This window comes from Aquila chrysaetos, chromosome 6, assembly GCF_900496995.4.
Source record: "Aquila chrysaetos chrysaetos chromosome 6, bAquChr1.4, whole genome shotgun sequence".
Classification (NCBI taxonomy): Eukaryota; Metazoa; Chordata; class Aves; order Accipitriformes; family Accipitridae; genus Aquila; species Aquila chrysaetos.
In genome coordinates this window covers 37,619,897-37,636,588 of record NC_044009.1, presented here as the reverse complement: position 1 = coordinate 37,636,588, position 16,692 = coordinate 37,619,897, and the positions used below count along the sequence as shown (strand labels likewise).

Here is a 16,692-nt window from a genome sequence, read left to right as displayed (position 1 = left end):
TTCAGAAAGAGGAAGACAGCATGTTCCTCACAGTTTAACACTCATCCTGAGGAACAGGGACGCAGGAGGTGTTGAATGGGCTATAACAAATGCTAAGCTCTTCCTTACAGAATGTCTGACCCTTGATAAAAAAGATGGAAGGTAACCAGGGGGAGAAAGGAACCGAGGATGCAGTCACATCAAATCCTTTGTGTTCGTTCCTCCCCTAGCAAAAGATATGAGAGTCTATCTCCTAAGACAGCACCACCTGTTTGGCATCAAAGCACAACCCCATTCCACCCCAGCTGGTTCTGAAGGATTCTGGAAGATCCCCTACCCAGATAAGGCTGACCTTTCCTACAGCTCATGCCTGAGGAAACACCAAGAGAGGATGGCTGCAGAAACCTCACTGTGTGGGTAAGCACTAAAGACGAAACAATTCTCTGCTTATGCAGACCTTACCTTTTACGGAAGCCAAGTAAGTTCGGAGGTCCTTCTGCAGCCTCGTACCTTCGGACTGTGAACATAAGGAGAAGACCATCATTTATTCTCCCATATAAGGAGAGTGTAAGGCAGAGTCATCAAGCATTTCTAAATAAAGAAAAATGGTCTTGCAGATGGGCTACATGCCAGCCCTATGACCACACAAAACATAAATGTTAACAGGGAGACCACACAGCCCTCTGACTTGGTAAGCCCACAGATGGTGACCTGCAGGCATATTTAGCCAACAATACCACCAAGATAACTTGATGTGGGTAAAGCTGTGATTTGCTCTTCCCAGCAGAGCCAGCTTTAGTGTTTTGATTTCGTACGAGCAACCACAGAGGGTCCTAAGGGCAACAATTAGTTTATAAGCCAAGGGCTAGTGGGTCTGCACAACAAATGTAACTGAAGTGAATCTGTAGGATATAGAAGATAGATGAAATTGATTTATTTTGTACTGGTTTGGGAGCAGTTCAGCTCACCACTTTTTCCTGCCACACTGCAAACCAAAACCCCAACGCAAAGTGGGTACAAGGGACCTCTGACCTGCCCAAACATCCTGTCTAACTTGTCCTGTGCAGCAGGGCTTACAAATACAGAAATAATAATCTTTTTCTTTAGCTTTCACTGTGGAGGTGGCCTACCAGCAGCAGATCTCACTCACTAGGAAACAGAGGATTAAAACCAGAAGCTGGGCCAAGTTTTGCCAGTTTGAGCCTTCAGATGACACAGGTGAGTGCAGTACAAGAACCCAGATTAGAAAGGGTCATGGACATTTTTACAGCAAAGTTGACTCAGGCACTCCCAATATGACCACTCTTCTGTACTTGGATAAGCACACTCAGGTCCACCTCCCCTCTCTACTTTGCCATAGGTCACTGACAGTGCAAAGCAGACAGGGAAATACTCCCCAAATCAGACAGTGACATTATACAAACAGAAACAAAAGGAAGAGAAAAGCAAGGCTTGGAGTTCACCACCACCACCACCACAGAGCATGTCAAAGCAAGGGAAGGAGCAAACACTGAGTAAGAAGTACAGAAAAAAGTTTGAGAGAGATCTCTGTTATAAAAGGGCTTCTGTTACCCTGTGGGATCTCACTGGATCCTCATTATCCCCCAAATTAGCTGTAAAAACAACAATGCAGGAAAGCGACAACTACCCCTCACACCTTCCTCACAGCCTGCTGCCATTCCTCCTTTTCTTTCCCAGCTTGTGTCCCATTGGGGGGGCCCCCAGCATAATGAATTTTGACAGCTGAAGACAACTCCAGAGATGGGGAGCTCACAGGACATCTCTGACAGCTGCCTTGGAGCTACTAGCTTCAAAAGCAGATGTTTCCCATCAGCCCTCGCCACCACTCAAGAAACTCCTGCCTCAACCGAGCTCATGCTGTGATCCTTTGTGCTCTCATTGCAGCTGCACTCTCTAAGCAGAGGCTAAATCTGCCCAGCTGTTGAAGTGGCAGTGCTAGCATAGCCTTGCTAAGAAATCCATCTGCTTCCAACACTATGGCCCAATTTGTTTTTCTTGCCTTGAAAGTTCTGGATGAGTTCACATTTGTTCTTTTCCTACTGCCATCAACAAAGGAAACGAGGGATGGGAAAGAGCTGACCACTTTTATAAAAGAAAGTCAGACTCCTATTCTGGAGAAGCATTGGAACTGACCCAAAGAGAGTACAAGAGGAAAGAATAATGACCACATCTGCTGTGAAAGTCCTAGGAGTTCTTAAAACACAGAGCAAACAAATGTAGAGCTTTTTGCTGGCTTAAGGTGAATGTGGAAACCCGGGCAGATGAGACTTTCCTAACAGTGCAATCAGAAACCACCAGGGAAGAGGTGCCAGAGTAATCAAAGAGCACACACACAGAGGACTGTCAGGGAGGCTGAGCTGACAAGCAGCAGTTCAATCAGACTGTAACATGGGTTTGCTTGTGCCCAATGCAGGAAGCAAGAAAGTCTTAGAGGAAAGCAGTGCTGTCTGCCTAGAATTGGTCCGTGCTAGAAATCACAGACTGGAACTGAAAGATGAGATGTCAGAACACAAGAGGAAATGGCACAGAAGAAACTACCATGCAAAATCCCTCAGATGGATACATTATCATCCTGCAGCTGTATCATTTTTAAGAATGACTAAATTTGAACACACGATGTTGAGGTTATCAGAAACTAATCAACAGGGAAGTCCTCTGCAGAACTTGCCCACCACACAGTTGGGCACTGCAATCTCTAGAACTCTGACTCTCAAAATTATAGCATCTAAAATCAGAAACCGCCTCTAAAATTGTGCCCATCTTTGCCTAAGTCCTGCCACAGCAGCACGTGACACAATCCAAACTCAGGAACTCTTCAAGTCTTGATACCCAGTCCCAAAGTAATGGGGACAAAAGTATCCTCCAAGAGGTACACTGGCATCACAATTAAACATCACATCAAGATTTTTAGACAGACCACCTGAAAAACCTGCAAGGTAGGGCCCGAATACTGGAGCGTGCAATTGCAGCAATGCACAACTAGCCTTCTGTGGTCTCCATGCATCCTCAACACCACTTGTCTCGCTATGATGTGCAGTCAGCCAATATGCAGTGCTGCATCCTGCAACTGGAGTGGTCTTTCTCTGTCACCTCTTGCTGATGTTTAAAGTTAGAGTTACAGCTGATCTCTATGACTATGATGTTACCTAAGCCTCTTAAAAGTACTAAGCCTGCCAGAGGGAGTGAATAGACTTTACAGCCTTGAAAAATCTTTCTGCCTTCAGATTTTACGAGGCCCATGTTCAGAGTTTTGCCATGAATCTCATTTCCCCAGCTCCCCTGGGCACCTGGGGTTCCCATTCAAGTCCCTTTTTGGCATTTCCATTGCTTTATTTCTTGTCTACCAGTAAAGCAGCTCCCTTACTTACTACAAAGGTTTCTTTTTATAATTTTAAGCATTAATGCCTTCCCAAGAAACTTTGGTAACTGCTTTCTCTCTGTGCATGCAGCACCTGCATTCTTCAAGCAGGCTATAGCAAGCTGTCAAGTACAGCCATGATTCTGCATAAACACCTCTTGCAATGCAGTTAGACACCGTCAAATACTGTATAGAACAGAAGCTTTCAACACCCTTGAGTGCACGTTTAAGAGATGCTTCCTAAACTCAAAGGTAAAAAAATGTAGGGAAGAGAGTTAAACTGGAATCTGGAAAATTAATCCACTTCCCAGTTATTGAAGAGTTTAAGGGTGTGCAGAGGGAAATTATAGAGGTATGGTTGAATCTAAAGATGTTAAAAAATCTAATAGCACAGTAATTTTTAAATTGCAAGAATGTAAGAAAGAAGAATTAGTGTGTGTATATATATATATCTCAGAGTAAAAAAACTCCACAAAAGGAAAGTAGAACTACGAAAAAAATGGAAGATCAGTGCCGATTCTGAACCCCATATTCATTTCTCATCCCTGCACTAACAATCTGACTTAAAATCTTCACGCAGGGACAATGACACTGTGTCTTGATGTAGAAGTGACCACAATAAGTCATTCTACTCAAACACACAAGTATCATCTTGTTTGAGCAGATATTGCCATACTTGCAATCACAGTGTAATTCAACCCTGTGAGCCTATAAGACAATCAGGTATAATATGAAGGACAGTATGTACAGGAAGATGCATATTTAAAAATAGAAGTGTTATGCTTGGGAGGCTGGAAGAGCTCTCTCTCCAAAGACCTAATGGAACACCTATTACTTATAGTTCTGTGAAAGGAAGACACAAGAGTGGTTTTGTCGTCCCACAAACAGGGTTCATTCACCCAGTGTGCAAGCCAATAACACACAGAGTTGAGGTATTTTCAAATTAACTTAATTGATGCGCATGAATGGGTGCCTGTCTCGAGACAGCACACCCTTGTCTCAAAAACTCTTACATTTATACATTTAACTAATACATATTCATTGTTATTTTCCTTAATGACTGGTTCTTTTTTCTTCGCCCCTCATGAAAATTAGTGCGCAGACAGTCTTCCTCCTTCATTGTCTTCTTTTGAGTAGGTGGTATCATTTGAGTAGGTGGTCACAATCTCCCCCTGTAGGAATTGCCTTTTGCCTAATTTTTTGCTAATTTTGGCAGTTCCAAGTGGTTCTTCAAGGTTTATTGACCAGACTACAATCCATTACCTTTTCTGACATAAACATAAGGCCCCACTGTCTAATAGTTAGTTCCTAAACCCTAAATCAAGTCTAGTTAGTGTTTCTCTACTTTAAATATTAACTGATGTGGGCCGTACACAGGCCTTCAGCAGCTCCCTGGTTATTTCAATCATATTATACATATTAATTGATAATAATTTGGTATCTTTTTGTACTTTCTTGTTTGGTTGGGGGGTTGTTACTCACAATACCTTTCACTGAGCCCTAGCTAAGTATGTGATTTTCTGTAGAGCTGTTTCTTGGTAGTAGACAGGTTTCCCAAACCCCTTTTTTCCCCAATCTTCAGAATAAATTCTTTCATCAATATTAGTCTGCAACCCCTTCTTTACAAAACCTCCCTGGTTTTGCAGTTCCAATGAGAAGGAATTTTATTATCAGGAGTGATGTTCTACACCTGAGAGGGGCAGGTAATGTCCTGTTCCAGATTAGATTAATATAGGGCTGGAAGAGCAGACTGTGGAATTATAAAGGAAGGGGGAGGGGGAAGCATTGAAACAACAGCTCCAGATAAGCCCCCACTCAGCAAAACTTCAGAGCCGTTAAAACACAAAGCATGAACAACTGGTGAAAAGCTCCCATCCTAGGATAACAGGCAAGCTGTTAAACTTGTTTTGCTACATAGGGCTGAAGTGGAAACTGCGGAGCGTGAAGGGTTCTTGCCTGGAAAGAAAGTCTCTGAGCTACTGACTGTAACGGTCCACAGCCAAACCTATGCTGCAAGAGCAAGGATTAAGTCCACACTGCCTGCCTTGCACACTGAGGCTGGGCCGAACACCGTGGGGTACGGGTAGAGATGGATGCAGCCCATGCCAGCAGCAGCTTGCATCTCATGCATTTGGTGTGAAACACTGTAAACCAACCCAGAACTTCCACACCAGTGACATCTCACGAAAGTTATCAAAAGCCAGCCGCTCTGCCAGGCAGAAACACAACACAGTGCCAGGTGTAAGGGCTGCCACCAGCCTCCCACTCTGTCTCTCCAGTGAGTATTTCAAATGCAGGGGAAGAGAAGCCAAAGCCTAGCACGCCTCTGGCAGGGGCTGTGTTGCAACTCTGCAGCAGGCCTCTTGCTCCCAGCTTTGCGAGGAGAATTTCCAGGACAGATCCTTGTGCCTGTACCTGAACACAAGTGACACCGGGAAAGGGAAGGAGGGGGGGAGCCTTCGAATGAACTTTTTGGGAGGTTATTTGCCAAAGGTAATCTGTCATGAGGGAGTAATATGGGGGCCTGTTGTGCTGCTTGTCAAGCCTTCAAGAGACAGAGCGAGGCCTGTAGCCCTGCAGAAGTATGGTTATGTCCAGCTCATTTGTCACACAGGAAATCCATCTGTCTGAGCTAAAAAGCTCTTACAGTTCAGAGCCCTCTGAGCGGTGCTCTTATATGAACCTGAATGGACAGAGAGCTGGGAAGTGCAATGCTTTCCCTTATGGCCACTCAACCACCATTTGAGAGAACCACAAGACGCCTTGGTTGAAAATGACTAAGTGATTTTTAGACCTGCTCTCCATTCATCAACAGCCCATGCATGTGAACATGTGTTAAAGTGGCCCAACACAGTCATTAGAGCCAGTGGAGCCTCTAATCAAACAGCAAACAAGGCCACTGCCTGGTCATACCCCAGCCAGTTCCACAGGAGAGCTTTTATGTCACAAGCCTGCAGCAAAAGATCTGCTTTCCTCCAGACTACATTTCCAAATGGAGCAGACTTAGTAAGGAAAGCCATAGAAATCTCACACACAGCTATACTACACACACATATCACACTGTGATGGGTTAACCCTGGCTGGTTGCCAGGTGCCCACCAAAGCCGCTCTATCACTCCCCCTCCTCAACTGGACAGGGGAGAGAAAATATAACAAAGAGCTTGTGGGTCGAGATAAGGACAGGAGAGATCACTCACCACTTACCGTCACGGGCAAAACAGACTCAAACTTGGGGAAAATTAACTCACTTTATTACAAATCAACCAGAGTAGGGTAATGAGAAATAAAACCAAATCTCAGAACACCTTCCCTCCACCCCTCCCTTCTTCCTGGGCACAACTTCACTCCCGGCTTCTCTACCAACCCCCCCCCACCAGCACAGGGGGACAGGGAATGGGGTTTACGGTCAGTTCATCACACGTTATTTTCTGCCGCTTCATCCTCCTCAGGGGGAGGACTCATCACACTCTTCCCTGCTCCAGCGTGGGGTCCCACCCACGGGAGACAGTCCTCCACGAACTTCTCCAACGTGGGCCCTTCCCGCGGGCTGCAGTTCTTCACAAAGTGCTCCAGCATGGGTCCTTTCCACGGTGTGCAGTCCTTCAGGAGCACACTGCTCCAGCGTGGGTCCCCCACGGGGTCACAAGCCCTGCCAGAAAACCTGCTCCGTGGGCTCCTCTCTCCACAGATCCGCAGGTCCTGCCAGGAGCCTGCTCCAGTGGGGGCTTCCCACGGGGTCACAGCCTCCTTCAGGCACCCACCTGCTCCGGCGTGGGGTCCTCCCCGGGCTGCAGGTGGAGATCTGCTCCACCATGGACCTCCCTGGGCTGCAGGGGGACAGCCTGCCTCACCATGGTCTTCCCCACGGGCTGCAGGGGAATCTCTGCTCCGGCGCCTGGAGCACCTCCTCCCCCTCCTTCTTCACTGACCTTGGTGTCCGCAGGGTTGTTTCTCTTACATGTTCTCACTCCTCTCTCCGGCTGCCGAATCCCGCTACCTCTCGCAACTTTTTTCCTTCTTAAAAATGTTATGACAGAGGCGTTACCACTATCGCTGATTGGCTCGGCCTTGGCCGGCGGCGGGTCCGTCTTAGAGCCGGCTGGTATTGGCGCTCTCTCGAACACAGGGGAAGCTTCCAGCAACTTCTTACAGAAGCCACCCCTGTAACCCCCCCCGCTACCAAAACCTTGCCAACAAAACCAATACACACACATATAAAAACAAGTGTGTATATATGCACATATAGCTGAAGTTTTTTCCCTAGTCTACCTGGCATCGTAGCAACTCCTGAGCCCTGGATATCCTAACAATCCAGCTAACTCACATTTATGGTTTGCCCTGTAAAACAGGCATTGTTTGCATTTATTTTAGCAACAGGGAAACTGAGGGCCAAAGCAAAACCAACAGACCCCAAGCAGCAAATGCACAGCAGCCTCCAGCGCCTTTGATAATTTATTTGGAGAATTTAATTCATGGTTTACCACCGCAAGACAGGAAAAGAAATTCAGCTGTAACGTGTACAAGAGGCAGTGCTTCTCTAACAGACTTCTCAGTGCACCACTGGAACTCACGGCTTTGGAAATTGAAAAGCCATCCCAGACAGCCAGATCAAGAAGTTTGGATTTGAGTTTTTCGGTATTTCTCCTTTAAAATGGTTATTTCCTGACTGCCAATATTGAAAATTATATGGAAAGGTGACACCTGGTAATGTCATGTCGTCAGAAAGAAGCCAAACTGTATTCCTTTGTGTACAAGAGGATATCAGTGGTGGACATGCTACAGAGATGTTGCATGAACTGCTGGAACAACAGCTATTATCGCTGCCAAGAGAATGAGCGTTAGTCTCCAGGAATCTGCAGTCAGCTCTGGTTAGACATAAGTCAAAGTCAGACTGAAAGATTTTCATTATATTCAGCTGTGGCAAATTCCTTCTCAGCTGGTTTTGCGACGCATAACCACATCTGCTGAGTCTTAACAGACATGATGCAGCTGCCACTAACAGCTCCAGAAAAAGGCCCTAAATATGTGAGGGCACAAAGGGGCTAAGAGATTTCTTCAGTGCCACCTGAGCTTTGGTGTGGCACACATTTTGTGCCATGAAACAGAAGCAACGCTTCCCCTAACACCAAGCACCAGTGTGCAAATCCCCTGGGTTAACTGATGTTTTCCCCTCCTCTGGGTGGCTGAAAGCTCCAGATTAAAAAACAAAAAACAAAACAAACAAACAAAACAAACAAGAAAACCAACAAAAAAAACTCCAAACAAAAACAAAAACCAAAAAACCCCACAAAAACAACCCACCAAAAAACCACCACACACCCAGTTCAAGATACAAACCTGCTGCCGTTTAAGTAGGAGGGTGGGGGGAAATTGCTACACTGTTAAAATATTTTTGTGTGCTAAAATACAGTGATGAAGCAGACATGTGAAAGAATAATGACTCAGGCCTGACACAGTGATTGTGCAAGGATGTGGAGGAAGTTAGATTTAGATCTTAGCCATGGAAGGATATTTCCTTTTCACCATTTGCTTTCTTTGTCTCTTTTGCCCTCCACTGTGCTTCGGAAACTGAAACTGCCTTGTTCCATTTTATTTTTTATTTCTAATCTCTTTCCCATCCTACCCATCTTTCAGAGACACAATGTTGTTCTTATATCTGTGCTTCCAGCCCAGCAGGAAAAATTACATTACAAAGCAGCTGCTAACTCAAGGAAGTGTTCTGGTTGAGCTATTTCTTTTCCTAAACTTGGGTCTAGAACAAGTAGTATTTTTCAGCATACACTGTCACTGACTCCATGATAGGGGCACTAGAAGACACAGTGTAATTTCTCATAAGTGAACAGCTCGAGTTCTGGGTCACTTCAGTAGGCCTGTGGCATCATTTAATCTAATGGGCTTTAATTGCATATTGCAGCAGATGACTGGAAGCTAATACTGAAAGCCAGGTGTAATTACATATCGCCAATTATTTTACCAGCTGTTTGTTGAAGTTCTGCACGCACTGTTCAAACTGCTCATCTTTTGTTTCATCTGCTTTCCCAAGCTTCTGAAGGACCTGCAGAAAGAGAGGAGAAAGATAGAAAACTTCAAACACAGATATAGCAAAGCAGAGACAAAGAAACAGTTACAAGTTTTTGCTCATGAGGCTGACAGAAGGAAAATTAAAAAGTCTCCCTTATTCTTGCGCTCAGAATTTCTGGAATATTTCTCCACACAGTCATAGTTTGAAAAAGGACTTGCAGACGAATCAGTATGAACTCAGACCTCTTACATGTTGCTGTACCGAAAAGCATAACCGAGGTTTGTCCTTCCCTGGTCTAATGCTTTTAGCAGACAGGGCAATAGCAACCCTGTTGTCTACCTCCTAGACCAGCAAGAAACAAACCACACTTCCTTAATATGCTTTGCATTGTGTGGTTACACTTACCCTGATTTAACACTAGTCTTTGGTCCAGACCGGGTGGGGTTTTTTGCTCCCAGAACAGCTGGACTGTCAAACACAGAAAGCCATGCAGAGGCCTCCTTAGAGAGAGAAGGTGGCTGGAGAAGTTAAAGTCCCAACTTCTTTCCACCTTTCCTCACTATGCACATGCTTAGCAGGAGCTGGCTGTTGAGAGCAGCTGGGGACCTTACACCACGAATCTATGTGACACTCATTTTAAGTGTCGTGTCTGAGAGTGTCAGCTGACAGTCCTGTTCCTCTCACCACTTCCCTGCACAGCACACCTCCCCACAGCCTGTAAAAAAAATCCTTATCAGACTACTTCCCTTATCACCCTCCCCTCTTAACGATCTCTCCATGCAGCTAAGTGGATCGCTCCCAGGCTTTGAACAAACCATTTCATCTTCTGGGCAGGAAGGTAGGTCCATCAGAAGAAGGCTGGGCAAACTGCAGCTGTGGAGGAGGACAGCAGCTGTCATGCCCCAAGCAACTCCAGCAGCAGGGAGACAAGGATGTAAACTATAGCTGGTTAAGCTTGATTACAACATCCTTGTTAATCACAAATAAAACCTAACTATGAAAAAAGAAAAAAAAAAAAAAAAAAAAAGGCCTCATCTCACAGGGCCAGTAAAAACAGAGAAAAGCCCACCCAGTCCTCAGTCACAGGAGGTTCTGGGGAGCCAGAAGTGGGCTAGAAAGGGTGCTGAGGGAACAACTCAAAAAGCAAAGGAGCACTGGCTGGCAAGAGCATGACTGCCCAAGGAGCAGAAAGCCCTGGAAAGCTGAAGTCTCTCTTGCTCTGCTGAGCACAGCAGTCCTTTAGCCACAGATCTGAGCCATCACGTTCAGCTCCTCTTGGGGAGAGGAGGGGGTCAAAATGGAAAAGCAGGTGCATGTTACAGCCATCAGGTCCACAGGAAGGCCACTAGTAAGTGTCACCAGACCAGCCGCTCTGACGGACTGCCAGGTAGCCATGACAGCCACCAAAACCAGCCTCCAGCTCCCTTTGCTACCTGGGGATCTTCTCAGAGAATGTAAAGAGGATTTTTCCCCTGCAGGGCAGGGACCAGACTTTCATGTTTGGTCCCCAAAATGGCATTGAGAAGGTCCATGCAACAGGATGTAGAACAGAATAGAATATTTTCTGCTGGAAGGGACCTACAATGATCATATAGTCCAACTGCCAATGCACTTACTGGCTCACTCTCATGTTTTTACACTGCCAAGGTGGAGGACATTTGTGTTATGTCTATTTGGCTAATCTCAGTTCCCCTCTCCCCCATATAAGCACAGATATCCCCAGCTCACCCCTGACCACAATACCTGACTTTAGCACTAGACACAATAAATCAGTGCGGTCATTCAGCACTCAGCTCATAAGTCCCTTATTTAGGCTGGGATTGAATGTCTAGGAGGGAATCACTGGTTTTCATTCTCCCTCTGTTCAACAGCATTTCCTGACCTCCAGGAATATCTGAGGTATTCATGTGTCAGCAAAAGGAGGGGAAAGGACACATACAGATGAAGACTGCCTTCTTTGTGACCAAGGGCTGAACCAAAAACCTCCAGAGTTAGAAGCACAACTTGCCTACGGCTCAAGTGACAGCAACAAACACTACAGCTACAAGCGCCTAACATACCTGGTAAACCTGTCTATGCAGCAGGACACAGCATGAATATTCCCTTCTTCCTCTTAAACCCTTGGCACATAAGAGCTTGTTGGAGAGCAGAAGCAGCAACATTGGTTGGACAGGCAGTCCTGTACACCAGCTACTGGTGCCTCCTTTGCTCTTCTCCTCCAGTGAAGAGGAGCACATGCCACAGCAACACTGCTGCTGAGGCTACACATTCCTCTGCCCTGCCAGCAGGAGGGAAGGATTCAGTACGGCCTCATCTTTCTCATCAGGTGGTATGGTGAACCTCTGCCAGAAAGGATGCTGCTCAAGGCCCTGCGTTCAGGCCCTAGGCTACCAGATCTATGGAGCACAGATTTCCCACCTGCTGGGTCACTTCCTAGATGTCCAAAGAGCCATCACACCAGTAGTGCCCATCACTGATAACAAAGTACACAAGCTGCAAATTCCAAGGCAGAATGATGTTCCCAAAGTGCAGATCAATAGAATTATTGGGGATATAAAGGAGCTTTTTATGGAGCAATGCATCTGTCTGGCTAGGCAGCAGACATGATGCTTTCAGGCCTGGAGGGGAGGGAAGGAGACCATTTAATTGGGAGGAATCTGGAGTATGTCGCCAGGGTCAAAGGTTTAGAACAGCCTCAGTACTTCCTGGTGTAAAACACTGAGCAGCACCCACAGACTATTCATTGCAGCAGCCACGCGCCTGCTTCCCACATGTCCAATAAATTAATCTGCAGTTCCACTGCTCCTTGGGGGACATGCACACTGAGTCTGGGGTCATCCAGCCAGCTGGGAAGATCTTGTTCCACTACGCTGAGGTGCTCTGCACAAGTCCTGCAAAACGCTGGGCACTGGAAAGGGCCCTAACTCACAGCCTATCTCTAAGGAAAAAAACTCCTGGTGCAACAGCAATACTCAGCTGAGGAGCAGCTCTGAATGAGGGGGGAGGAAGTAAGAAGAAACCCGGCATTTTTCCACAGTGATGACATGGGGCAGGTGAAACAGAAGACTCGGGGACACCAGCAGAAGAACAAGGCAAGGGAAACAAAACCAGTTACAAGAGAAAGGCTGTGAGAAGTGAATCCCTGGCTACACCAAAAACACTGCTCTTGCTTCCTACACTATTCCACCATCTGGTACTGAAGGCTTCTGCCCCACACCTGCTGGCCCTATAGGCAAGTCCCAGCCATACATACAGCCCCCTGATCCCTTTATTACTTGCTATGACACAGCAAAGAGACAACAGCCCTGGGCTGCAGCAGGGCAGGGGTTATCTTCTCATACCACTCTCCCTCAAAAACAGATCTACCCCATACAAACAGCCCAAAGGTCAAACCCCAAGTCATTTGAGCAGCATAAAACAATGGCTTCATAAGGCTGGTCCTCAAGCCTGCTCCCAGCTCTTCCATCAAAGAGACATACAGGCAAGCTGTACTAACAAGTCCCTCTGGACCCCCTAAACCAGCCAGGGATGGAGCAGATGGCCCTGGGTGTGCTGCTGACTGCAGGCATGTCTGTGTTCACTGTTAATAACCCCTGAGCTCACAGGACAACTCCCCTCCCCAGGCTGGTACGTGCCGTCATAGGTCAGGCTATTCCGGGTGAGCCACGGCTGCTCCCTCCCTTCCCCTGCGACAGTCTTTAATCCTCCAGCTCACTGCAAAGCCAGATAAAGTTCGGATGGAAACTTCAGGCTCTTTGGTAGCTATTAATGGAGCAGATTTACCAGGGTAGGAGTCGGGACCCCACCACAGCTCCCAAATCTCAGGGCGGATCAGAGATGGTGTGATCTGTCAGCTGCTGTCTGCAGGCAAACCACACCAGGCAGCAGGCATGGATCTGGCATTTAAAAGATTAAGAGGCAACCACAGCTAGGCTCCTTGGTCTGCCCTTGACCTGAGAAGTCCTGGCCCTGCATAAGGATAGGGACCATTTCAAGATGGTGCAAGCTAGGGTGAAGGAGGGAATACTTTGTATGAATCCCACAAAACACCTTGTGGGATGGATTTCAGAGGGGGCTCCAGCGTTGCTGTGGTTTTCAGTCTTGGCTCACCACAGATTCACTATGACAGGATGGGAATGTCATCCCAGCCAATGTTTTCGGCCTCACGCACTGGACACCATTTTCCAGTGTTGCTCAGAAACCAGGTTTCTTCCAACAATTAGCTAGATCTGCAGGTGCTCTGTGTTTCTCAAACTAGGACCACAGGCACCTGACCATCAACTGCAGCATTTCCAAACAGAGCCAAATTCCACCCATGGAGCCTCAGTTTTCCCTGCATTTGAATAAAAGCAACAAGGAACAAGGAGACTCAGAGTTTCACTGAAGTTTTAAAAGCACTTTAAGATCCTAGGAGGCAACATGCTATTAACAAATAAGTAAATTATCACATTCCTCTCATATCATTGATGTATTTGTAATCTGCTGTTGCAGGCAGAACTATTTGCAGTAAGCTTTGAATTGCTATACTTTGAGAAGTGAGATAACACAGAAGAAGTGACAGAGAAATCTGGAAATCCTCTGTACCAGAAATCTGGCATTCTGCTAGCAATGGTCATGAAATAGCCTTTAAAAACAGCAACTTGTCCCAGCAAAATGGAAAGTTTGCTTAGGGAAATCCAAGCTGCAGGTTTTTCTCAAATGCAAGACCATAAGATTCACAGGATGACTGAGCATTACCTAAACACCACAGCTTTGTAGGACTCAAAAGGAAGCATCTTAACCAGCTGCAGTTTACCGTCTTTTTTTCAGGTGCATAAGAGGAAGCATTCCTGAAGGACAAACCCCAGCACTACTTAGCACAAGGTCTCCCATGCTCTGCTTTGAGCACCAGGCATGAAAGAAATGGAGATCTGGAGATCAGCCCTGTGACCACCAAACACACTGACACAGAACAGCAATCACCATTAAGGACAAACCCTTGCCGGCAGTACAACAGCAGCTAGCATCAAGAAGCAGTATCAGACCAACTAAAATGCAGTTCTGCTTTGCTCTAAAAAGCAACTGTAACAGATTCAGATTTATGCTTTCTAATAGAGAAATATACACCAGCTGCTTAATACATCCACAGTTCTCACTCAGCACCTTCCCTCGCTCTCTTCTGAAATACCAATACCAAAACAAAAGCCTTGAAAACCCAAATATTCTCAGCTAACCCCATGTAGACCCATTATGTGAACCAGTAACCTAATAAAACTCTACTTTCCATGGCATATGGGTCACCCAGGCCAAAGACCAGTTTAGAGAATGCAAGCGATGAGTAGGAAAGCAAAAAATAAATGCAGCTTGTGGATCCCAAAACAAGCTAAATCTGCATCAGAAACATCTGAATTTAGGGTGGTCTAGCGCTGATGAAGGGGGAGTCATTATGTCCACAGTCAGAGAACTTGAGCCCTGCAGGTCCACATCTTACTCCCCACTGCATCAGAGAAGGAGCTGCAGTTACATCTTACCAATATGGGCCCAATGCTCCTAAATCACTCCATCTCCTGACCTCTCCACCCCTCATAAACGATGCTTCTGACTTCTGCTGTATCTGCCAACTCCAGTGCATAATCTCCAACTACCAACTGGGCACAGAGCCAGTAAACACTGTGACTAATTTTGAATTGCAACAAATTGGCATGTGCCAATGGGTCAACTAGCAACAGAACAAATAAATCTTTGATCTCCAGCCGCTGCCTATTCTTCCATGGAAGACATTATACTTGGAAGAGGGGGAGAAGAAAATAGTATCCAAGTCAGATGGAAAGCACAAAGCCATGTAACTTAATAAGGTAGAAACAAAGGAAACTTCATAAGCTTTTTTAAGCCTGGTTTCTTCTCTACCCAAATGAAATGTGACTTGCTCAATGAAGTAGATTTGTGCTCATGAAATAATTTGGGTTTTGCACCCAGACTCAGGGAGAAAAGCAAAAGGGGCAGTGGGAGTCCTGCTCCCCCTCCGACCCTCCCCTGGGAGCAGGGCATGTCCTCCTGCCCTCCATGCCTGCCTCTAGGATGGTTTTGGGGACAGCCTGGCTTTCCTCATGCAAGCCTGGCACAATTAAGTCTTTCTTTGAAACAACTGGACAAAGGAGGATGGGGGTGGAGAGGAAGAAACTCCAAACATATTAACGCTTCATTTTAAATTGAAAAAATTATTCCCATGGCTGAGCAATCAGCAAGAGCCTCGGATCACTGGAAGATGGGAAAGGGCAATGTCGTGCTTGATGCAGACAGAGCAGTTCTTGTTTGCTTCTTACTTGCTAACAAGGTTCAATAGATCCTGCAAAGACAGGACATTGCCTCTGTCACTGGGCTAAGAGATGGGAAATACGGTTCAATATGGCATTTTGTTAGAGACTTCCTGAATGACCTGCAAAAGCCATGTCCAATGTCACATCCATCCAGCTGTAAAGAGGAGTGTTTGTTCAGCGTGTCAGAGTCACCAAATTTACCCCTGGCTTCTTCAGCTGGCAAACGGGAAAGAGAGATGACATGAGTAGCTCTGAGTGCTCAGCTCAAGACACATTGATTTTCACAGGTGTCCCTCTAATTAAAGTATGTGAGAGTTTGCATGCTTAGCCATATTCAAAACCCCAGAGTTTGCACGCTTAGCCATATCCTAAACCCCAACCTGACTGGGGGGGGGGGGGGGGGGGGGGAACCCAAACAACTAAAAATATAATTTTCTGGTTACATTGCAGTGTTGAAGTCTCAAAATATCCCCCAAAATATGCTAACAGTGAAGAATTTAAATCCTTAGAATAAATTGCATGGAGATTCTTTGCTAATTAAAGACTTTAAAAAAAGTTAGACAAGCATCTCACGTGTGATTTAAGCCAGACTGATCCTACTCCATATAGGGGATGGATCTTGTAAGGCCCTTCCAAAGCTAGTCTTCTCAAATCCTGAAGATGACAGCAGCAGCAGGTGAATTACTTTGTCTCTGAACAAATATCCTTCACAGAAAGACCTTACTCCTTCCTCCATATCACAGTCAAAAGTGTAACATACATCCAAGCATGACTAGATAATAATGGCATGCATAGCCTACTGTCAAAGGAACACATCACTGCCACCTTCCCTAAATGGCACTATATTGCAAAATTTCTGTAGGAGCAAGAGTCACACTGCATTGCCTTGAAGGCTGAACTCAAATATCTGCCTCTGACAGCTACTAAAGAGCAGCCTCACCATGACCTGCACCTTCAGGACACACCTCTCGAGTTTAACATGACCCAGTATGGACACATCGGGTTGCCTTACAAGG

General features: G+C 46.0%; 1 protein-coding gene across 20 annotated transcripts in view; it reads right to left on the bottom strand.

Moving 5' to 3' along the window:
• BIN1 (bridging integrator 1) overlaps positions 1-16,692 on the bottom strand; it is a 105,192-nt gene that overhangs the window by 51,087 nt on the left and 37,413 nt on the right. For all 20 annotated transcript variants that reach the window (XM_030017521.2, XM_030017523.2, XM_030017529.2 and 17 more), the window contains exons 2-3: positions 9,333-9,413; positions 442-496 (exon numbers count right to left, since the gene is read on the bottom strand). In XM_030017521.2, coding sequence (XP_029873381.1) covers positions 442-496; positions 9,333-9,413 — 136 coding nt within the window. The remainder of the gene's footprint in view (positions 1-441; positions 497-9,332; positions 9,414-16,692) is intronic.